This window comes from Canis aureus, chromosome 24, assembly GCF_053574225.1.
Source record: "Canis aureus isolate CA01 chromosome 24, VMU_Caureus_v.1.0, whole genome shotgun sequence".
Classification (NCBI taxonomy): domain Eukaryota; kingdom Metazoa; phylum Chordata; class Mammalia; order Carnivora; family Canidae; genus Canis; species Canis aureus.
Genome location: NC_135634.1, coordinates 4,574,951 through 4,598,664, shown reverse-complemented (window position 1 = coordinate 4,598,664; position 23,714 = coordinate 4,574,951). Strand labels below are relative to the sequence as shown.

Sequence of the window (23,714 nt, the reverse complement as noted above, 5' to 3'; positions counted from 1 at the left end):
AGAAGATGGAAGGAATAGAGAGAAGAGGAAAACCAGAATGTGAGGTCTCAGAAGCCAAAAGAATGTTTCAAGGAGGAAGCAGTCATTTGCACTGAATTTTGCTGAGACCAATTAAAATGAGAACAGAAAAGTGACCAATTGACTTTGTGCCATGGACGTTACTGGTGACCTTGACAAAGCCACCTCTGTAGAATGGTGATGTTATAAATGCTGAAACAGGTAGGTAGTGAAAAGAACTGGATGAAATAAAATAGAATGATAACAGACAACTTTGTGAGTAACTCTATTGTCAAGAAAAGCAGAATTATAGAACAGCAACTGCAAAAGGACATGGGGTCAAGAGAGGATTAAGTTGAGATATAGTACAACCCACTTGTATTCTTTATCTAGTAAAAAGGGGGTAAACAGATGCTAAAAGAGAGAGGGGTCATAGATGCAAATTGAGAAGGAAGAGAATCCAGAATACAAGTAGAGGGGATTTCAAGAGAGAGGTTACAGTTGCAAATCCTTGAGGAGGAGAATCCAGAATACAAGTAGAGAGAATTTCTTAGGAACAGCAGACTTCATTTTAACAGAAAAGCAGGCAGATAGTATCAACACAGCTGTGGATGCTAGTTGACTAGGACTAGGAGAAAATCGAAAATTCCATCAGATGGCTTCTTTTTCCTAAGTACCTAGTACTGCTGAAGTAAAGCCAAGAAGTAGTTTCTCCCATAATCTTGATTGCAGGTATAGGGATATGTGTGACAAATCAACTGTTAAAGCAATTTTAGAAGAATCAACTAAATCTACACATTTCAGTACAGCCTAAAGGATGAGTATCCCACGGTAAAATGGGTTACCATTTAACTATATATATAATGTCTCATTTCATGTTCTAATCACCATTGAGAACATAATTATCACTTATAACAAAGACCATAGAGTTGACAAATTTAATGACATTATACATTTATTCAAGATTTTATTTATCCGAGAGAGAGAAACAGCACAAGCTGGGAGAGCAGCTAAGCAGGGAGCCTGACACAGGGTTGATTCCAGGACCCTGGGATCATGACCTCAGCCAAAGACAGATGTTTAACTGACTGAGTCACCCAGATAACCCTCTAATGACATTTTAAAGAAAATGACATTTTAAAGAAAAAGATTTTGTACCTGAGATTTTTCTAGGAGATCAACCAAAATAGGAGGTAATTCTTCTGCATCCAAGTATTCAAGCAATTCCCCTTCTTCATAAGGCAGTCGAATGGTCTCAGAATCTTAATATTAAAACAAAGTTTCTGAAAAATGATCAGGCTCACTGCAAACCTTACATACATAATTTAAATGAAGTTCCATAAAAAATGAGAATAAATCTCCAAAACTTTTCTAAAATCCTTTATTTAAGCCTTATAAATGAATCACTTCATGTACTGCTAAAAGGCTTTACCAACTGTATACAATTTTAGGCCAGAAAGGAGAAAATCCCCAACACACCATGGAAAAGAATCTGGCGTAACAACAAAATGCAAACCACAGCCAGCAGTACAATAATCAGAATATGATAAAATTCCAACCCTGGTAACTGAAAGTCCCTTGAAGACTACAAATCTAATCTAAAAATCAGTACGATAATTTGCTACCTCATCTGAAAAATGGTCACTTACAGAACAAAATTCTCTGTTACATTTTATAACTATCAACAACACAAAAAAATCCTTAACTGGATGACTGCCTTATAGAACCCATATCATCACCATATCAAATTTCTAGATGTCTCTTTGATAAAATCTAAAAATACTTATATTTCAAAACTCCATTTTCAAGTTTACATTAATAGAAATAAATCTTACCAAATAAGAAAATTATTCAAAAGGCAGTGAGTCTGCTTAATTTCAGACTCAGAGTCTACTCAAAATAAAGAAGAAAAACATAAAACACCGTATGCTACCTTAAAATGTAAAATAGTAATAGACAGGAAATTGTGACAATTATTTAAATGTTAGGTCTTTTATAATTTAACTTCCAAGACCTACTGCAGTTGTAATTCAACTGCACATTCACAAAGGTAATCATCTTACAGATATTTTCTAATAAGACACGTTGTAAAAAGGAAAATTTGGACTCACATCTTCTTTTATCATCACTGATCTGAGGAACAGACCACCTAGTAGGTTGAAAAACTACTTCTAAAACATAGCACATCCTGCCTTGCAGATGGATTTTTTGTGGCTACAGCTCTCTGCAGGTTCTTACCTGATCCATTTTTCCCCCTGAGCATCAGAGAATATCCCTCATTTCCTGGGTATAGGTTGACCACTAAACAGGATAAGGTCTCTTGCATAACAAGCTTCTCTAATAAATTCACATTTCTTCTTAATTTCTGCTTTAAAAAGAGGCAGAGCTCATGAAAATAATCCAGCATAACCTTAACAAAAATGCTATGGTCTAACAAAATCAGATCTGAATTAATCTTTTGTGCTCCTTCCACATATGATCCTGAATATATGGGGAAGATTCACAAACATGACAGCCATCAAATACAGGATGCCTAAGTAAACTCAATTTTGATCTAATTACTATGTTTTCTACAAATTAATTCATACCACAAAAAGCAATCTATAAAAAAATAAATAAATATATAAAATATGTATCTTTGCATACATAAGCAGAATATAACAAAAATATTTAAATGAGTAAAATATAAAACCATTAAGCGCAAATATATAAAGCACAGACATCATATACTTACTGTTAAGTATAAATCTACACATAAAGAACTTGTGGTATTATCTTAAGTTGTACTGTTATTGTACTTTTTAAAATATTTTCTGGCATAAAATAGATCATAAAATTCAACAGCTCTAGTTAGTTGTAATGCTAGGCTCAAAGATACCTAGCTGGTAAGGGGAAATAAGGAATTTAAGTGATTTCCTATATAAATTCAATATAATAGCTCTTTACAAACCATCTTGTTAAGAAAATCATCAGGAAATACAGTACACATACCTAAAAGTCCATTATTTTAGAAACACACATTTTAAAATGAACCTCACATATATAGCTGTTAAAATTCATTTCATCAAATTTTACTTATAAAAAAATTGAGTCCATGAATATTTTTGCAGGATCTCAAAAATACACTTGAGTATTGTATATTAAACATGTATATATACAGTCACATGCAGAAATAAATGATAAATTGATTTATTGTAACCATGGAATAAAACCTCCCCAGCATTTTGAAAATTAAAAAAATGATTAGCAAATTAACAATTTAACTATTTAAAAAAAATTAGTAGAAGGGTGCCTGGATGGTAGAGTTGGTTAAGTGTCTGACTCTTGGTTTTGGCTAAGGTCACCATCTCAGCTTCATAAGCTCAAGCCTCAAATCGGGCTCTGTGCTCAGTGAGAAGTCTGCTTGAGATTCTCTTCCCCTCTCCTTTTACCTCTCCCCACTACATGCTCTCTCTCAAATAAATAAATAAATCTTAAAAAAAAAAGATTAACAGAGAGAGACTAAAATTTTTAAGTATTTTCAAGTGTAGAGAAAACCTAATAAGACAGAACAGTCAGATCAATTGTGACAGCATTGAGTATCTCTCCCCACTTACTTCTGGGGTGAGTAAAATAACAGGTCAGAAAATTTCTTGTTAAAGGGCTAGACAGTTTTAGGCCTGTGGGCTATCAGGTCTGTGTTACAAATATGTAACTCTGCTATTGTACCCGGAAATCAGCGACAGACAAGACATAAATGAATGGTTGTGGCTGGATTCCAATAAAAATTTACAAAAACAGGGACGCCTGGGGGGCTCAGTAGTTGAGTTTCTACCTTCGGCTAAGGGCATGATCCTAGGTATGGGGACTGAATCCCACAGTGGCTCCCTGCAGGAAGCCTACTTCTCCCTCTGCCTATGTCTCTGACTTTCTTGGTCTCTCATGAATAAAAAAAATATCATTAAAAAAAAATTTACAAAAACATGCAGTGGGCTAGATTCAGCTGGCAGATAGATAATGGCTGCCAACCTCAATTTAGAATCTTTATGTATCCTGTCTTAGCTGTGTCCCTAAGATGACAGATGTGTTTGTTATATCGATTGTGGTGACAGTTTCACGGTGACTATGTCAAAACTTAGAAAATATAAACTTTAAACACATGTAATTTATTGTATATCAAATATACTTCAACAAAACTTGTAAGAAACATATCATAAGGTTTATTCAGTAATTATCTATCATCTTTCCCTATGTTAAGATTTTAAAAGCTAGATATTACTGGCATTCCACTTATTTTCTGCCTAAAACTAAAATAGTGTGTATATATATATATATATATATACTAGTAAAAATGTAAAATAGTGTATTTATATACTACATATATATATACTACACACATATATACGTATATATATATATATAATTTTTTAAAAAGAGAGTGCACAAGGGGCAGATTCTCCGAGGGAATCTTAAGCAGCCTCCACACTCAGCATGGAGCCTAACATGGGGGCTTGATCTCAGGACCAAGATCATGACCTGAGCAAAAATCAAGAGTTGGATGCTTATCTGACTGAGCCACCCAAGCCCCAAATGGATTCATTTTTAGTGTATGTGCTGCAGAAATAACACAATGGTATTCATATTTAGAGAAGTCATAGAGTCTTTTAAGGCTCTTATTACTCAAGAATGCAAAAGATATCAAAAAATCAATTTGTTACATTATATTGCTCATACTTTTATACTAAATAAAAATGAGTTAAGTTAACCTGGGCCAGAATTAATTTTTGTGACCAAATTCATCTTCTATTATCACACCTGAATTTCCTACACATCCTTGTAATAGCTTTAACTTTCCAGTACAAATCATCATGAGGAAAAAGGCTACTTTTTTCCTCCTGTCTTCAGTCTACAAATCACTTGGGGGTGGGCAGAGCAAAAGATAATATACAGGGTAGCTTTGCTTCTTTGGGCTTCTCAAGGAAATATTTTCCATTATTCAGCAAGCACTATTCATCTCTCTTACCCAAGTAGATAATCCATATCTGGTGCCAGATTAGCCAAGGCTGTGGGTCAGCTACAGAATAGGCTACCGTGTAGCTAGAAAAGATGTTAGTCTACTCACAAAAGTATAGATCATGATCTGCTTCAAATGTCCATCTTCCTTTACAGTTCAAAAACAATAACATAAAACATTTATACTTACCTTAACCTCGGGCTCTTTTTCACATTCTTCAATATATAAGTCATAAAGTTTTTGAAATACAGATTTTCTAAAATTTAATGAAACAAAATAATGTGATTATTATAATTATCACAAAATGAAATGTTAATTTGGATTTTTCTCTAATTCCCCCCCCCCAATTTCCCCCAAATTGGGAGTGAAGTTGGATTGGATATAGTAGCTAATATCAATTTAGAAATTTCTAATACATATAAAGTACCTATAACATTTCTGGCACAGTGCCCAGAGGGAATGCAATAAATGGTAGCTATCATCATACTTTCAATAATCTAAGATATCAATCAAGTATTTATACCTTCCACTAGACAGGTATTTCCTTTTAGGAGGTCTCTGTCGGGCACTTTCAATGACATACTAAAAAAAAAAAAAAAAAAAGTTTATGAAAACAGTTTGCCTTTTGCTTAGTGCATAAACAGCTATATTTTAAGTATACTTAAAACGTGTTAAGACTAAGAAAATCAGTCACTCAAGTCTCTGATTCACATTAAATTATACCTTGTGGGAAAAACTACTTAATTTCTAGATATACGTTATGAACAAGTGAAATTTAAACTGCACTAAAATTTAGCACAGTATTTCACTGTGTTACAAGCAAAATCATACAGTTTCAGAACTGTGATTTCACAGGTCAGAATTATTCTCAAAATGTTTTATGGTTGTTTAGAATATGCCTAGCATATCTAACTGCAAGAACTCTCCATATTCTTGGACTATCTTTCCCTTTAATTGAACAATTAGAAAACTTATCAAAACAGGAAAACAATTTTAAAATTTCTATGTCTTTGTTCAATAATTTTTATTCCACATTATCCAAGAATTCCAAATAACAGATGACCCAAACATCATCACAAAGTATTTCTATATATTTATAACTAAATTATATGCATACTTACCCTAAAATTCTGTTAATGTACTCCTTTGACAACCACAAAGAAAAATCTCTTAGAATAGTTTTGTTAATTAAGACATAAACACTACTTAATATGTAACTTAATCATATCTCACCTCAGCACGATCCAAAGCTAGTTCTAAAGCTTGTTGCTGTAAAAAGTAAACAGTTTATCTCGTATTATTCTTACAAAAAGTAATTTAATATACATGTAATATTTTAAATTAAATGTTTAAATAGATTTTATTTTCTAAAGCACATCTAACATATTTTCCTTTATTTGATATCCTCAACCCACCCCACTGTATGTTCAAGATATATTACAAAGAAAAAACATGTCATTCTCGGGTACCTAATCATGACAATAAATTATACAAGAAATGCTAAAAGGTTTTTTTCTGGCTAGTGCTTATGGCTGATACAGAGCAAAGGTTGTAGATAGGAACTACTACCACTTTATAAACTTCAAGTTCTTCAATATTAAGAGCACCATTCAAGTATTAAAATATATGGCCATCAAGTATGCAATTAAAGTGAACCAAAGATAAAGTCTCCTAATCCACTAGGAATGCTGAAAATTGAGGGTGCTGACATACTGGTATCTAACACCAATTTAGAAATTCCTAATTCCTTAATGCAGAGAATCAGTGCCCAACAGAAATGCAATAAAATGATAACTATCATTACCATGTTTCAATGACTTAAGATATCATCAACTGTAAGTATGCATCAGTATCCTAAGTAATATTAAGAAAAAAATGCAGCCAATTATAATTGTAAGATGCCCTTGATCATAGACTCAGTAACATTAAAATGTAAAAGGAAATGCATCTAGAATGAAATAATAGTTTTATTCCTGCATGTAGGGTTTGAGAACTTAAAGATTCCCACCCTTCATCCATTTCTTTGAGACTCTTTTATCAAGGCTAGAGAAAGAAGGGAAGTTCTCCCTTCATTTATAAAACTTTGTTTTGTAATGACATCTAAGAATAAAAAGTATTAGTTTTAAATAAGCAAATTTAACACCAATGATATCTCTAGAAGAAGTGGTTTGGGTACCATACAGGATTACAGTATTTTTCAGTAACAACGATAGTCTTTTTAAAAACAATTATTTATATATTTGAGAAAGAGTGAGAGAGCATTAGAGAGGCAGAGCAAGCCCAAGTGGGGGGTCAGTAGGAGGGGGAGAAGCAGGTAGAGGGGCTATATCTCAGGACCCCACCTGAGATCATGACCTGAGTAGAAGGCAGATGCTTAACTGAGCCATCCAAGTGCCCGATAGTCCTCTTTAATTCATTTTCTTTCTTATTTAAATTCAATTTGCCAACATACAGTATTAACACCCAGTGCTCATGCCATCAAGTGCCCTTCTTAGTGCCAATCACCCAGTTACCCCATCCCCCCACCCACCTTCCCTTCCACAACCCTGTTTCCTAGTTAGGAGACTCTCATGGTTTGTCTCTAATTTTTCTCACTCAGTTACCCTCCTTTCCCTTATAATCTCTTTCACTATTTCTTATATTCCAAGTATTAGTGAAACCACATGATTGTCCTTCTCCGATTGACTTATTTCACTCAGCATAATACCCTCCAGTTCCATCCATGTCAAAGCAAATGGTGGGTATTCATCTTTTCTGATAGCTGAGTAATATTCCACTCATGTGAGTAATACACCACATCTTCTTTATAATTAGTTCCATTGAGAGGCAGAGAACTTTTCATTTTTTATTTACAAGGGCCTAAATTTTTGTTTTATTTTGTAGACTCTAGTAATTCAACCTACTAAATTCCATGGGATAAAAACTAGCATCCACCAAAATCCCAATAAAGCAAAAGGAAAAATAAATACTGCCAACCTTTGGAAATCATGTAAAGGTTTAAGTGGCCCTGCTACCCTAGTCCTAGGAATGGAGAATTCATGATTACAAAATAGCTGGTCTTTTTAGACTGCAATTTAAAAAAAAAAGAAAAAAAAGAATACTTACATTACTAAACATCTAAAATGAAAAAGTGAAAAAAGTCTGAAATATGCCATCATTTCAAAAAGTTCAGTTAAAATAAATTTATATTTTTTTATGAAAAAAATCTTGTAAGCAGCAAATTCCTAGTGAAATTGGTTCCCAGGTTTCAAGAGGAGATTCTTGAATGTAAACCATTTTCCACCACAAAACCATAACCCTTGATATTCCCTCTCAACAAATATATAAGGTTCTTTTAATTGTTTTGGTCTTAAAATCTTAAAGTAAGTTTATATAAAAAAATGAGAATAAACACAAATATATACTCTAGAGCAAGTGACTATTGTTAATCTTCTCAAGCAAACTCATCTTGTGAAATCAAAACTTCAAAAGCTCTAGTGAGATATAACTGCTTGTATTTGTAAGCATCATTTATTCATTATCTCCTTCTAACACTTAAGAGGAAAGTAACAGCTAATATGAATGAAAAATCTAAATCTAAGTGGAAGTCAGCACCTCGTTGCAACAGTTCTAATTTTCTCTAACAGGGCAGTGGTGGAAACACAAGATCAGAAGAGTATATATATAAATGTTTTCAAAGGTTTATTCAACACTGCGGTCAGTGTTTATTACTGTTTCTTTCAAACACAATAAAGTGATTTTTCCCCCTTTGTCTTTAAAATTTTTAATGGCAAAAGGAAAATGCCTTGCCCCAAGTATTTTTAATGATTCTAAGTCAGTGAACAAAAATGTGCGATTAGAAGGCAAACACTGGGGATGCCTGCGTGGCTCAGTGGTTGAGCATCTACCTTTGGCTCAGGTCTACCTTCGGCTCAGGGCGTGATGCCAGGGTCTGGGGATTGAGTTCCTCACTGTGCTCCCCACGGAGAGCCTGCTTCTCCCTCTGCCTCTCTCATGAATAAATAAATAAAATCTTATAAAGGGGGGAGGAGCTAACACTGATGCTGCTTAAAATGTTATTTGTAGTAAGCAGGTTACATTTGTTTTTAGACCAAAAAAAAAAATCTAAAATTATGAGGAACTTTAAAATATGAGAAACCTGTGCAACCCCCCCCCCAAGTCATTTGTATTTATACCCATCCTCCTTGCCAGTGATTTGACTATGGCAGACTGAAGTATTTTTTTAATGCTTCACAAACATAAGGACAGATAAATTATCTTTTTTGAGTCAGACATAATTATAACACTGAATTGAGAGATGAGCCCCTTATTTTCTAGAGAAGATTTTGCAGGTGATTGCTAAGTAATTTCCCAGGGAGGGTTCACTTGGGCATACATGACTATTTCTGTACATGTAACACTACTATTTTTATAGAGATAAAGGAAGAGAACATTCTAAAACACAAATAAGAACATAATGAGCTATAGCTTACCATTGTGGTATAAAATAGGGGTCCAGAAAGAAGAGAAAACTTATGTGCGTTGATGAAGAGGGGTGAAAACCATGTCTTTAATATAAATCTTTATGGTGCTAAAAAAGCAAAAACAATAAAACCCCCACATTAACATAAACCTATTAAGAAAAATGAGATTATTTCATTATTAAGGTAAATGACCTGAGAAATAGAAACTTATGAACGCTTTTTTAAATAATCAGCAACTATAAAAATCACCTATCACAATCTTTCCAATTGTTGAAAAGTACAGCTTTAACTAGATAGAGTAAAATAAAGTTTGCATTACTCGTTTTCTTCAAAATATTTAACATCCAGGATAGAAAAGAATAAATGCTTTCAAATTTCTCTCCTTCACCACTGTTGCTGTTCTCATTGTGCCTCTTGGATTATTGTAATAATCTATCCACTAACCTTCATCACTATACAGTTCACTTTACAAATCATGCATTTTATCATACCTGCAGATAAAAATCCTTTCAAGATATTCCCCCAAACATCCCAAGCTCCATTTTGCAGATACAGTTCCAGCCCCTCCAGCACTTGCCCTCCTCAAGCAAACTGGATACACTGAAGAATCTCATTCCTCTAACACATGGGTTCTCACCCTGGCAGCACAACAGAATAACCTGAGGAGCTTTAAAAAGTGGCACACTCAGGTAGCCCCGGTGGCTTAGTGGTTTAGCGCCGCTGTCAGCCCGGGGTGTGATCCTGGAGACCCGGGATCGAGTGCCACGTTGGGTTACCTGCATGGAGCCTGCTTCTCCCTCCGCCTGCGTCTCTGCCTCTCTTTCTCTCTGTGTCTCTCATGAATAAATAAAATCTTTAAAAATATTAAAAAAAAAAAAGTGGCACACTCATGCCCTACTTTCTGATCAACTGGTCTGGAGTAGGGCTTAGGGATCAACATTTTTTGAATCTCCTCCAGGGGATTCAAAGGCTAACTCCCTCTAACTTGTATGTCTCCACAACTAAGCTCTAAAAAGCACTTCCTCAAGGGACAGAAAACAGTATTTTCCATGTGAAATTGTTTTGGCTTTTTAGGGGCCCCCAAAGCTTAGGTTTTGCCAGTTTGGGTTTAAGAAACAAACAAAAAATGACAGGCACCATACAAGTTCCAGGAATAATAATTTAAAAAGTGAGTAAGACATTAATCCTACCTTTCAACAGTTTGTGGATTTATTATGAGTTTAAATTAAGGTGAAAATTCCTGATCATTGAATCTAAAGATGAAGGTAAAGCAGGTAACAGGCAAAATGTCATGACTTTAAAATTAGATCTGTCACTAATTTGGGGGAAACAGAAAGAGGAAGGAAGGCTTAGTAACTTTAAATATTACAGACAAAAACCATTGACTACGTATACAACTTACAAACCCAACTTTATGACTTTACATAGGATTTACCAGAACTCTGTGAAAACACTGTAATTACCGTCTCCATTTTACAAACTGAGGCACTCAAAATGAAGGGCTTTCCCAAGATCACACAACAGCCTGGAATCCAGACCTCTCTCGATTTTTGATCTTAGGTTCTCTGTACTAAAACTTACGACCTCCAGGCCATCAAACCAGCCCTCGTTTTTAGATCTTAAAAAGCAAAGCTAATAAAGACCCGATTTTGCCTAGACTAATGGACATCTTTTCTTTCTCTTAATTTCGATCTACCTTGCTATCATGCTTCTCAACCTTCACACACTGTCCTCAATCTAACCCCGAAAATCTTGCTAATCACGGTCTATTTTCTTGCCAGGGCCTTTAACGTACGGAACTCAGGAAAACGCAGCCCCTACTGAGGCGGCGGTTCCAAGAGATGCCCTCCAGAATAGCTTGCTATTAAGTTAATTCCTGAAATCCCGGGAACCACGGCGAGGACCAGCAATTAATCCGGCCGTAGAAGTCGCAATCGAATCCACTGCTTTTCCTGACCGACCTGACTCTTCAACTGTTCACAAGTTTTTGTCTTTGTTCTTTTAATCAACTTAGGCTTTACCAGCGTAGCGCCACAACTAATCAACCGGGCCCACAGCCTTGTCACAATATGGATACCAAGAAACCCTCCCCCAAAGAAGCGCTAGGCGAAATTCTTGGGAATTTTCGGAAATACCTGTACCTGGAATCCACAAGTCAAAATTACAACGGAAAGGGTAGCTTCAAAACACTGGGAGAGGTGACCGAGGCGACTCCCAGGCGACGCGAGGGCTCAGCCCGGCCCGGCCCGGCCCGGCCCCCCGGTCTCTGGGAACACCTCCCCCCGCGGCGCTGCGGCTCTGGCAAGCCGCGAAAAGCCGCTCCGGAAGCCGCTCGCTCACCTCCGACCCCGGCCAAGATCTCGCGCGCCTACCAGTCCGCGGCGGGCACGCCACTCTCCCCTCCTCCCCCCGGCCCCCGGCCCCCGCCCCCGCCCACCTGGGCGGGACGCAGCCGCGCTGGGTCTCAGGACCGCGCCGCTGGCTCGGCCGGGACGCGACGTGCGGCCAGTGGCCCCGCGCTGCAAGCCGCACGCTCGCCCCGCACGCCCCCTCGCGGGCGTGTCGCAGCTCAACCGACGGCCTGCTCCGCGCCTGCACTTCCGCCTGGCGCGCTGGGCGGGGCGAGTTGGGGCCTGAGGGCGGAAGAGGAGGAGCTGAGGGGGCCGGGCGGCCCTGAGGAATCCGAGCCGGCGGCTGGCGTCGCCGGGGCGGGTCCCCCTCAAAGCCCTGGGGGACTCGTGCCCGGAAGGGGGGGCGGCGCCCACAGGCTCCTTCGCTGGCAGGGCCTCCAGCTCCGTAGAATGCGAGGTAGGACGTGGCTATGTGGTGTGTAGGGTGCCCTTTTGAATTTCTAGGGTGAAAGAAACTTGGAACGAGCGTTTGTTTGTTGCACAGCCCATCGAATGGAAAGGGAACGTCGCCATTCCTTCAGTTACTAGTCCAAGCCTTTCAGCCCCCCGTAGTATGTTCACACGGCAGTGGGTTTAATGTGTAACAAATCCCAAAAAACAAATAGAAGCAACCTCACTCAAGAGTTCTAACAATTCAGAAAGGGAATAACTAGCCGATATTACAATGTCTAATTGTCGTTCTGCACCTTTAAACAACTTTGGTTGTTGGTTGGGTGTAAACTTTATTCCTATTGAGGTGAAATTCACAGAACAGAAAATGAAACACTTTAAGAGTCTAATTCAGTAGCATTTAGTACATTCAAGATGTGCAAATTCCAACTCTTAATTCCAGAACATTTTTATCATTAAGCATTTAGTCTCCATTTTTCCCACTCTTAGGCCTTAGTAGACATCTAATACTTTCATCTAATACTTTACACGATGTGGATATTTCACAAAACATGGAATATGTGGCCTTTTTTGGTCTATGTTCTCTCACACTTAGCATAATGTTTTCCAGGTCTATCCACCTTATGGTAAGTATCAGTACTTCATTTCGTTTTATGCCCTATATTCTGTTGCATTCTGTGTATATACCACAGTTTTATGTGTTATATTCTGTGTGTATACCACACGGTTTTATGTGTTGGTCCATTGATGGCCATTTGGGTTATTTACACAATTGAACTATTGTGTATAGTGCTGCTGTGAATATTTGTTTGGAAGTATTTAGTGCCTGTTTTTAATTTGGGGGAAGGGTAATATACTGTAAAAGACAACCAGAGCCTGACATAGTTCAAGTGGTAAAAACAGATTTTATTTAGGAACTATTGCAAAAGAAGGCAAGAGGCTCTGTATAGAACTGGGCTCAATTCCAAGTACACAGCATGAACAAGTAGTGATTTATAGCCAAGGAAGAGAGGTGGAGGGTAAGTGGATGGAAGTTTCTTAACATCTGGCTAAACTGACTTGATGGGATTCTGACTGAAGGCAGATCAGGGTGATCAGACACCAAGGGTGGCGACTAAGAGTTTGATCAGATATGGAAGGTGATCAGATATCCAAGTGGATCCAGATACACAGTTCTCTGTAAATGGACTTAGGTTTCTTGCTACAACTGGTTGATAAATGTCCCACAAGGTGGACTAGAGTCATGGAGAGAGCTTGTCATTGATTCACTTTGAGTTAGTTTTTGTATATGTTGTGTATTAGGGATTCATTTCATTCTTTTGCATGTTGTCCCAGAACCATTTGTTGAAAACACTATTCTTACTCCCGATGAATTGTCTTGATCTCCATAGCAAAAATCAATTTGCCATACACGTATGGGTTTGTTTCTGGACTCTTAATTCTAATCCATTGGTCTATATGTCTGTTCTGTATCAAAGTTTGTGTTATGCCACTTTGCTTTTATAAAAGGCCTACATTAGTACCTGCTTTCATTAATTGAAAGAAATCTGAAAAGGATTTTTGCTTTTACAACAAAAGGTTAAAAGACAAAAAAGTGTTCAGCATTTGTTTTATAGTGACCCTTTAGAGAGACAGCATGCACCCTGAGCCTCAAGGGTGGAACAACATTGGCAACTACATCTTGGTAACAAGCTACTGTAGCTTTACACGGTCTGTGAGCATCTGTGCTTAATCTTGATTTATGTTGTGCATCCATTAGCAAGATGTGTCTTAAAAGTATTGGAAAAACCTGAGAAAGATTATTTTACGGGTCTGAGAATGTTTTAAAAAATTTCCATGTAAATTAATGTTAATTACTTCTTCACTCTATGCCATTTCAGTTTATTAAAGTTTTCATAGGAGCTCTATTTTTGGATAGCAGGAAGAAATCTGTACCACAGTTTTCATTACTGTACCTTTGGAGTAAGTTTTGAAATGGGGAAGTGTAAGTTTTCTAATTTTGTTGTTCTTTTCTAATATTGTTTTGGCTGTCTTGCAGCTTTATATGAATTTGAGATTCATCTTTTCCATTTTTACAAATAGATCGCAAGGATTTTGAAAGGGACTGAATCAGTAGATCACTTTAACAAGTATTGCTGTGTGAAATTATTCAGTGTTCCAATTCATGAGCATGATGTCTTTTCATTTCTTTAGATCTTTAATTTCCTCCAGCAATGTTTTGTGGTTTTCAGTACACAAATTTTTCACCTCCTTAGTTAAATTCATTCCTAAGTGTTTCATCTTCTTACATGCTATCTTAGTCTGCTTATGTTACTATAACAACACCACACACTGGTTGTCTTAAACAACAGAAATTTCTTTCTTATAGCTCTGGAGACTGGGAATCCAAGACCAAGGTGCTGACCAGTTTGGTTTCTGGTATGAGGTTTCTTCCTGGCTTGTAGATAGTTGCCTTCTCACTTTGTCCTTCCTTAGTGGGAAAGGAGAGAAAGAAAGGGAGACAGAGTCTCCTTTTTTCTTAAAAAAAAAAAAAAAAAAAAAAAAAGGGATTTTATTTATTCATGAGAGAGAGAGGCAGAGACACAGGCAGAGGGAGAAGCAGGCTCCATGCAGGGAGTCCAGTGTGGGACCTGATCCCAGGACTCCAGGATCACGCCCTGAGCGGAAGGCAGGCACTAAACCAGTGAGCCACCCAGGCATCCCTATCCTTTTTTTTTTTTTTAATAAAGATTTTATTTATTTATTTATTTATTTAATTTATTTATTTGATTTGACAGAGAGAGAAAGAATGCAAGCAGGGGAACAAGTGAAAAGAGAGGGAGAAGCAGGCTCCCTGCAGGGGGCTCAATCCCAGGACCCTGGGATCATGACGTGAACTGAAGGCAGATGCTTAAGGATTGAGCTACACAGGTGCCCTTCTGGTATCTATTCTTATAAGGATACTAATCTATCAGATTAGAGCCCTACCCTCATGACCTCATTTAGACATAAATTACTTCTTTATAGGCTCTATTTCCAAAAACAATCACATTGGAGATTAGAGCTTCAACATATGGATTTTAGGGGGATATTATTTAGTCCATAGCAGATGGTATTATAAATGGAATTATCAATTTCCTTTTTAGATTATTCATTGTATTAAAAAAAAAACATGTTTCTGAGTGTTGATCTTGTACTCTGCAAATTTGCCAAATTTGTTTAATTAGCTCTAATAGTTGTGTGTGTGTGTTTATGTTCTTTAGAGTTTCTGTATATAGGATCATAGCATCTGTTAATTGAAGTAGTTTTATTTCTTCCTTACAATCTGGATGCTTTTTATTTCTTTCCCTTGTCTGATTGCTTTGTCTAGGGTCATTCTTTCATTTTAAGGAATCGGCTTATTCAGTTGTTGTTGAAGCTGGCAAGTCTGTGTTTGTAGGGCAGGGTAGGAGGCTGAAAACTAAGGCGGGACTTAATGTGGCAGCCTTGAGACAATTTGTTCTTCTGCAAGAAACCTTAGATTTTGCTGTAAAGACCTTTGTATATTACCAAGGTTGATTGAAAAATGCCCACCCATATCATTAAGAGTAATATCCTTTACTTAGAATCAATCAATTGTAGATGAGTAACACATCTACAGAATTCTTTCCCAGTAACACCTGGATTAGTGTTTGATTAAATAGGTGGGTAGCAAAGTTGACACATAAAACCATCACAACCAGAGAGGTAGTTTTATTAGTTCACAATTTTTTAAATAAAAAAATTTCACTTTTCTCATGTCTTCAGCTTGGGTAGGATCTATTTCCCCCACCCTAGTGACTGCATTTTTCCATATGACTTGCTTTGGCCAATAGAATATAAGTGGATGTAACATATGTCCATTAGTTAGGAAACTAGATGGGATCGTGGAGAGAAGGGAAAGACATGTATATTCTGAATCCTTTGGCTGTGTGTGTGTGTGTGTGTGTTTGTAGGCAATGATATAGTGTCCAGCTTGAAATGGCTCCTACTGGCAAAAGAAGCAATACATGGGGCACGAAGGACAAATAAAAAATTTTTTGACTGCAGTGGATTGAAACACATTAAATATGTTTAAATACATGAATATTTAGCATTTCTTTAAAAAACTCATGAAAAAACATACGGATTGCTACATACCAATTCATTATTCTGAAATTGATAAATAAAAGTTAAAAAACCAAAACAATTACCCTGCTTTTCCTACATAAACTGAAATATAGGGCAACCAAATTGACTGTGAAGAAAACTTTTTTATAGAAGAAGTCCAGTGAATAAATGAGGGAGGAATGAAATAATATTACCATTTTACAACCCATAAAAAGAAAATGTTTCTAAGAAATAATAAGTCCAATTCCATATGTAAGGAGCTCAGAAGTTGCTACTGCATCCTAACAATAAGTAAAAAATGAACAAAACTGAAAAATCAACAACTCTTTTTAGATCTGCAAGGGAAGTGAGGTCATAGGGCACACAGTTACCCCCCAGATAGAGAGAACTGGAGCAGCAACCTCCTGGAGCCAGTGCTGGGGTAGGGAAACCTGAACTGCAATTGATGAATTGTTGGAGGCTCAGTGTGGACAATTCTACACTTAAAAACTCCAGGGGACCAGTCATGAGGCAGCCCCCACACTTGTATATACTTCCAAGAACTCTACCAGTTTTTCACAGTAAATATCAGAGAAAAATCTTGTGCTTCAGACAGGAAGAAAGGAAAGGAGCCATCTGAAAACAAACCAGAGAACTCTGTTCTCTTAGTAAAGCTTGCCCTCAGGAAACTAGTTAACCAGAGTCTAACTTGTTGGGGTTTTATCAGAGCTTAGATGATCTGCAGGGAAGGAAATAAAACTCTAACCCACTCTAACCATCCTGTCCTGCATATGAGAGGAGGAGGGAGGAGGCTGAGAAGCATTTGTGAAGTTCACAGTTCAGAGGCATAGGCTCACTTGTGGGGCTGTAGAATGCTTCATCTACCCTAAACCTCACCACTACATTACTAAAGGTCTGTTTACAACAGTTCTTTTTATTGTCCAGCTATCAAGAAGAAAATACAAAACATTCCAAAAGACAAAAAATATAGTTTGAAGAGGCAGAGCAAGCATCAGAACCAGACATAGCATGGGTATTGGAATTACCAGACTGGGACTTTAAAACTATGATTAAATGCTGAGGGCTTGGGACATCTGGGTGGCTCAGTAGTTGAGTCTGCCTTCGGCTCAGGGCGTGATCCCAGAATCCCTGGATCAAGTCCCATATCAGGAGGTCCTGCGAGGAGCCTGCTTCTCCCTCTGCCTATGTGTCTGCCTCTTTCTCTGTGTCTCTCATGAATAAATAAATAAAATCTTTAAAAAAGAAATGCTGATAGCTCTGATAGATAAGGAAATAGCATGCAAGAGAAGATGGGCGATATAAGCACAGAAATGAAAGTCCTAAGAAAGAACCAAAAGTAAATCTTAGAGATCAAAAAAAATGTGTAAAAGAAGTGAATGCCTTTGGTGGGCCTATTAGTAGACTGGACATGACTGAAATAATAGCTAATATTTGCCAAATAACCATTAGGTGGAAGGTTGAAAGGGAACTTTATAAAACATGAATCAGGCTGACAACACTTGATCAATCTTAACAGTACTACAAGTGAGATGATCAAGTATTATGTGCCTCCTGATGTGATACATTTCATATTGTTACTACTAATGAAATATTTTCACAAAACCAGAAATTAAATCTAAATCTAAAGAAGCCTCCAGATCTAGCAACCAGTTTGCTTGAAAAAAGAGGCACAGAGTAACACGTTAAGTAACACCATGATAATAGAATCCATCCAGTACATAATGTGATAACCACTTTAGGAAAATGGAAGGTGCACTGGCCATGTTAACTGTTATAGAAAATTCTTATAAATTCTGTCCCCTGAAAATTCATATACTCTAGCTTGAACCCCTGGTACCTTAAAACATGACTGTATTTGGAAATAGAGTCTTTAAAGATGTGGTTAAATTAAATGAAGCTGTTAAAATGGGCCCTAATCCAATATGATGGGTACTGTTATAAAAAGAGGTTATGACACATAGAGAGACACCAGAGACATGAGCACACCAAATCTGGTATTTTGTTATGACAGTCCTAGCAAACTAGTACAATAACATTAGGTGGAATAATGACTTTTTGGTTATAAGAGTAACAAAAATGGACCCTATCAGAGATATAAAATGTAGTGTTTACAGGTGAAATTATGAATTGTGGGATTTGGCTTAAAATACTTAAAAAATACATGGCAAATGAAATAAGAATGGCAAATTTTTGGTAATTATTGAAACGGAGTAAGAGATATTAGAAAGTGCATTGTATCTCCACTTTTGTGTATGTTGAAAGTGTCCAAAATAAACAGTTGAACATGTATGCACATGCACACACATATACATATATGCAACATGCAAATATATATCATATGTAAATAGAGTGTTTTCTCAGAATTCTGGCTTAAATTCATCCACTCTTATGGATTTGCCTACAGCCCATGTGCTAAAGATTTGCAAGTCTGCAGTTTTACTCATTTCTGGTAACTCAACATTTTTACTTGCTGTACCAGAGGACTTTCACGTGTAAAGTGTCCAAAATGAATTCACCATCTTTTCCTTGAGATTTACCATGTTTTCCCTGCTGGTGATCATCACCTTCCCACAGACAAGAGTCTGGCTTAGAGATCTCCTCTTTTAATACCCATATCTCTTCAGTCTTCAAATTCCTGGAGTTCTATTTCTAAATACCAATCAGGTCTCGCCTCTCCTCTCTTATGGTGTCATTTCCATGGGTCTCTCTCCAGTTCACTGTAGTCTTAACTGAATTGCCATAGGTCCCTCTTACATGCAGTCCTTGCTTCCTTTCAAATCCTGGGTCTCCCTCTCCTAGTTTTGTTAATGTTGTTGATAAAGTTGTTTTTTTTTTCCTCATAACTTTTTAAAGGATGTTGGACAGATAATACATGAACATGAAGCAGCACAAAAGTACAGAACATTAGAAAAAAGTGAGTCTATTATTATGGCACAATTTATGATAGCACAAATCTAGAAGAAACCAAACTTTAATGAAAAGATAACCTGAGTAAACCAGGGTAGGGTCATATAATGGAGTAATCTATGGCCCTAAAAAGGAAGAAGGAATGTATCTCTCAATAGCATATATTGTTGTGTGAAGAAATCCCCACACTTCTGGTGGGAAAGTAGGGTACAACCTGACACTGATAGTGTTTGTGACTTTCGGACTTGTCATTGCTTCTAGGTACTTTAGTGGACAGTGGTAAGAAATAAATATAAATATAGATATAAATATAGATATAAATATAAATATAGATATAAATATAGATATAAATATAAATATAAACATACATCATGAAATTTATGGACACTCCAATCTAAATTCAGTATTTTGGGGTTTTTATTTAACCTCTTTATCTTATTTGTATATAGCCTTTCTCCCACAGTGAAAATGCTGGTCTCCAAGCACACCAAAATAATGACTCATTGTTTTGTCTTACATAACATTTGCAGCTGTCTCAGAATAACAACATCAAAACTACTGTCAACAATATGATCACTCTAACAAATATTTTTTTAAAAGTTTTTTTGTCCTTAGAATATATACTATAAGAAATACATATATACTTTAAAAAAATTTGAAATAATTTCAGGTTGGTTATGTTTTGTTTTTGTTTTTAGGAACTGATTTAATAATTTACTTTTATAAGAATATGAAATAATTATGTGCTTACATATCAAATCTACAAAATTTGGCTAAGCTCAGGACCTCTAGCTTCTTTTTTTTTTTTTTTTTTTTTTTTTTTTTAGGACCTCTAGCTTCTATTTCAGCTCCTTCATCCTGTACTTCGTTCCCTATGTTAAGCAATATATTTTATTTCTAATATAGTTACTATATATATATATATGTATGTTACACATGCGTAGTTATTATGTATTATATGTGTATATATGTGTCTTTTATTACTAAATAAAATAGAATTAAGCATTTATTTTGTTTTTGTAATTTTCTGTACCATGAGGGATTCAATTAATTTATGATTAAAAGTGTCTTTTTAAAGAATAAAAGCTAATAGAACTTCTGGGGAGGATGGTGGAGTAGGAGGACCCTAAGTTCACCTCCTCCCACAGATACACCCAGATAGCACCCACCTCAGTGTAAATAACTCAGAAAATGACCCAAAGACTGGCAGAATAGACTCTGAATAGCTAAATGTAGAGAAGAGGCCACATCAAAAATGCTAGGAAGGGTGGAGACGCAGTTAGGAACAAAACTGACTTGCCATACTGTCCACAGTGTCCACAGCAAGCATGGAGAAGAGAAAGAGCAGACCCCACCTCAGTCACCCCAGGCACAGGGGATGTGCACTGGGAAGATGAATCCTCATAACATTTGGCTTTGAAAGCCAGAGGTGATTAACATCATCAGCTTTTATAATCAGTGAGGTTTAATACCACTTAAATAGCAGTGACTCAACCCTGGGAGAGCTAGAGGGCAATAGGAAACTGAGTACTCACTTTAAAGAGACAACATAAGAAACATCCCCATTATGCCCCACTACCCATTGAGCATAGAAGCAGCAGTTTGGAAAACTTGTGAGGTATAGGGGAAGGAGATTTATATAATAATCTCAGGACATGTGCTAGAGGGGCAGGGATCATTAGACTTCTCTGAGGATAAAACAGCTGACAGGCACCAATTCCCTCTCTTGCCCCCCCCACCCCCCCAGCTTTCATACATCTGCAGGAACTAGTGCTAACACTTTGCACCTAGCTTGCTAACCATACCACCTGCCCCTACACTCTCTTGTAGACATGCCCCTTCTCTCCCCCACCCCCCCAAACCTACCCTCTGTAGGAGTTTTCCAAAGCTGCTTCAGGTTTCCTCCCATAGCAGACTCATACAAACCTTGCTAACACCAAGTGCCCCACCCTCACATTCTCCTGTGAACCTGCCCTTTCCAACACATCTTTGGCAGGAGTCTGTCCAAAGTGATGCTACATGCCTGGCAATGTGTAAGCATCCCTGACAATCCCTGACAGGGGCATCATCACTCCAAAGTGGCTCCTATCCTGGAGAGAGGGGAAGAGAACTGGTTTGACTCTGGCCCCAGCTGTTGGCTGGGGGCAGATATCTGGTCTGACTGCAGACCCCACCCATAGGTTCTCAGAGGACAAACATGGTTAGTGCCCTGCATTGAGGTGTGACCATAGCTCTGGCAGACTCAAGCCCAAGGAAGCCCCAGACTGGCCCCTTAACGACACATGGACCAAACCTTGCCCACACAGGTAAAAGAGCCATTAAAAGTGACTCTGAAGGCAAATGTGGCTTAGCCACAATGGTGAGTGCACACAGCATACAGAGGGGAGAGACATCCCTGAAATGCCAGGGACATAATATTGCAAGACACTATAGGAGCTCTTCTTCATAAAGCCACTGTGTTCAAGAGTAGGAGACAAAGCTGACTTTCTTAATCTATAGAAGCAGATACAGAGAATTAGGCAAAATAAGGAGACAGAGGAATATGTCCCAAATGAAAAAAAAAGCACAAAATCACAGAAAGAGAGCTAAATGAAACAAATAATAAATATGACTAGTAGAGAATTTAAAGTAATGATCATAAAAATATTCACTAAGAAAAGAGTAGAAGATATTACTGAGACCATCAACAAAGAATAGAAAACAAAAATGAATCAAAGATGAAGAACTCCTAAATCAAAATTAAAAACACACTAGAGGGAATTAGTAGTAGACTAGAGGAAGTAGAAGAATGGATCAGGAGGACAGTAATGAAAAGCAATAAAACCGAAAAGGGGAAAGAAAAAAGAATAATAAAAAATGAGATTATGGGAAGTCAGCAACACCATCAAGTATTAACATTTGCATTATAGGGATCCCATTAGGAGAAAAGAGAGAAAAGAGGCAAGAAAATTTCTTTAGTTTCACTTAGAGGTGAAAACTTTGCTAAACTGGGTAAGGAAACAAATCCAGATCCAGGAAGTACAGAGAACCCCCAACAAAATCAGTCCAAGGAGGTCCACCCCAAGACACATAGTAATTCAAATGGCAGAAAGTCATGATAAGGAGAATTCTGAAAGCAACAAAAGAAAACAATTACATTCAAAGGAAACCCCATAAAGCGATCAGTAGAATTTACAACAGAAACTCCGCAGGCCAGAGGGATTGGCATAATTTAGAATATTATTCACAATAGTGGGAGAGATAAAGCATTTTCCAGACAGAAGTTAAATGAATTCATCACCAAAGCCCTATAAGAAATGTTAAAGGGGACTTTTTGAGTGGGAAGGAAAGACCATAAGTAAGAGAAAAGTAGAAAACATAAAAACAGCAGAATTAAGTGTATCTATGAAAATCAGTCAAGAGATTCACAAAAGAATGTAAAAGATGATACTATATGCCTAGAACATGGGATGGGGAGAGGAGTAAATATCTAGTGCTTTTAGAATGGGTTCAAACTTAAGCAACCATCAAATTAATATAGACTGCTATATGCTTAAGATGTTATATATAAACCTAATGGTAATCACAAATCAAAAAATGAAGAGAGAGAGAGAGAGAGAAAGTAACTCAAATATATTGCTAAAGAAAGCCAGCAAATCATGAGAGAAGAGAACAAGAGAAGAAAGGAACAGAAAAGAACTACAAAAACAACTATTCAACAACTAACAAAATGGCAGTAAGTATATACTAGCAGAAAAAAAATAATAAAGATGAGAGCAGAAATAAATGATACAGAAAGTAAAAAAAAGTGTAACAGATAAATGAAACCAGAAACTAGTTCTTTGAAAAGATCAACAACATTGATAAACCTCCAGCCAGACTCACTTAATAAATAATAAAATAAAAAAAAGAGAGAGAGTGAAACCAAATAAACAGAATCACAAATGAGAGAGGGAAAAAAAAATCCACAACAACCAACACCACAGAAATACAAAATTGTAAGAGAATATTATGAAAAATTATATGCTGACAAATTGGACAACCTAGAAGAAATGAATACATTCCTAGAAACATATAAACTACCAAAATGAAGCAAGAAGAAATAGTTTGAAGAGACTGATTTCAACAATGAAATTAAATCAATAATCAAAGAACTCCCAACAAACAAAAGTCCAGGACCAGGCAGCTTAACACAATACTATATATAGAAACTTGAAAACCACTAAAAAACTGCTAAAACTGATAAATAAATAGTGTTGCAGAATACTGAATCAATGTATGAAAATCTGTTACATTTCTATACACCAATAATGAAGCAGCAGAAAGAGAAATTAGGGAAACAGCCTCATTTCCAATTGCACCAAGAATAATAAGATACCTAGGAATGAACCTAACCAAAGAGATAAAATATGTACTCTGAAAACTGTAGCACACTGATGAAAGAAACTAAAGATGATATAAATAAAT

General features: G+C 36.8%; 2 protein-coding genes across 21 annotated transcripts in view; one reads left to right on the top strand and one right to left on the bottom strand.

Annotated features, from left to right (window-relative positions):
• SUPT20H (SPT20 homolog, SAGA complex component) overlaps positions 1-12,028 on the bottom strand; it is a 39,976-nt gene extending 27,948 nt beyond the window's left edge. For 3 of the 20 annotated variants that reach the window (XR_013362726.1, XR_013362727.1, XM_077867993.1), the window contains exons 1-7: positions 11,595-11,781; positions 9,463-9,560; positions 6,224-6,259; positions 5,514-5,572; positions 5,180-5,246; positions 2,236-2,365; positions 1,156-1,259 (exon numbers count right to left, since the gene is read on the bottom strand). Coding sequence is in view for 18 of the 20 variants with exons in the window: in XM_077867993.1 (XP_077724119.1) it covers positions 1,156-1,259; positions 2,236-2,365; positions 5,180-5,246; positions 5,514-5,572; positions 6,224-6,259; positions 9,463-9,465 (399 nt within the window). In the remaining 2 variants the exon portion in view is untranslated. The other 17 variants (XM_077867974.1, XM_077867986.1, XM_077867981.1 and 14 more) reach the window with 12 other exon arrangements.
• Positions 11,523-23,714, top strand: part of LOC144296591 (uncharacterized) — a 429,705-nt gene continuing 417,513 nt past the window's right edge. The window contains exon 1 of the mRNA XM_077869690.1: positions 11,523-12,261. Coding sequence (XP_077725816.1) covers positions 11,523-12,261 — 739 coding nt within the window. The remainder of the gene's footprint in view (positions 12,262-23,714) is intronic.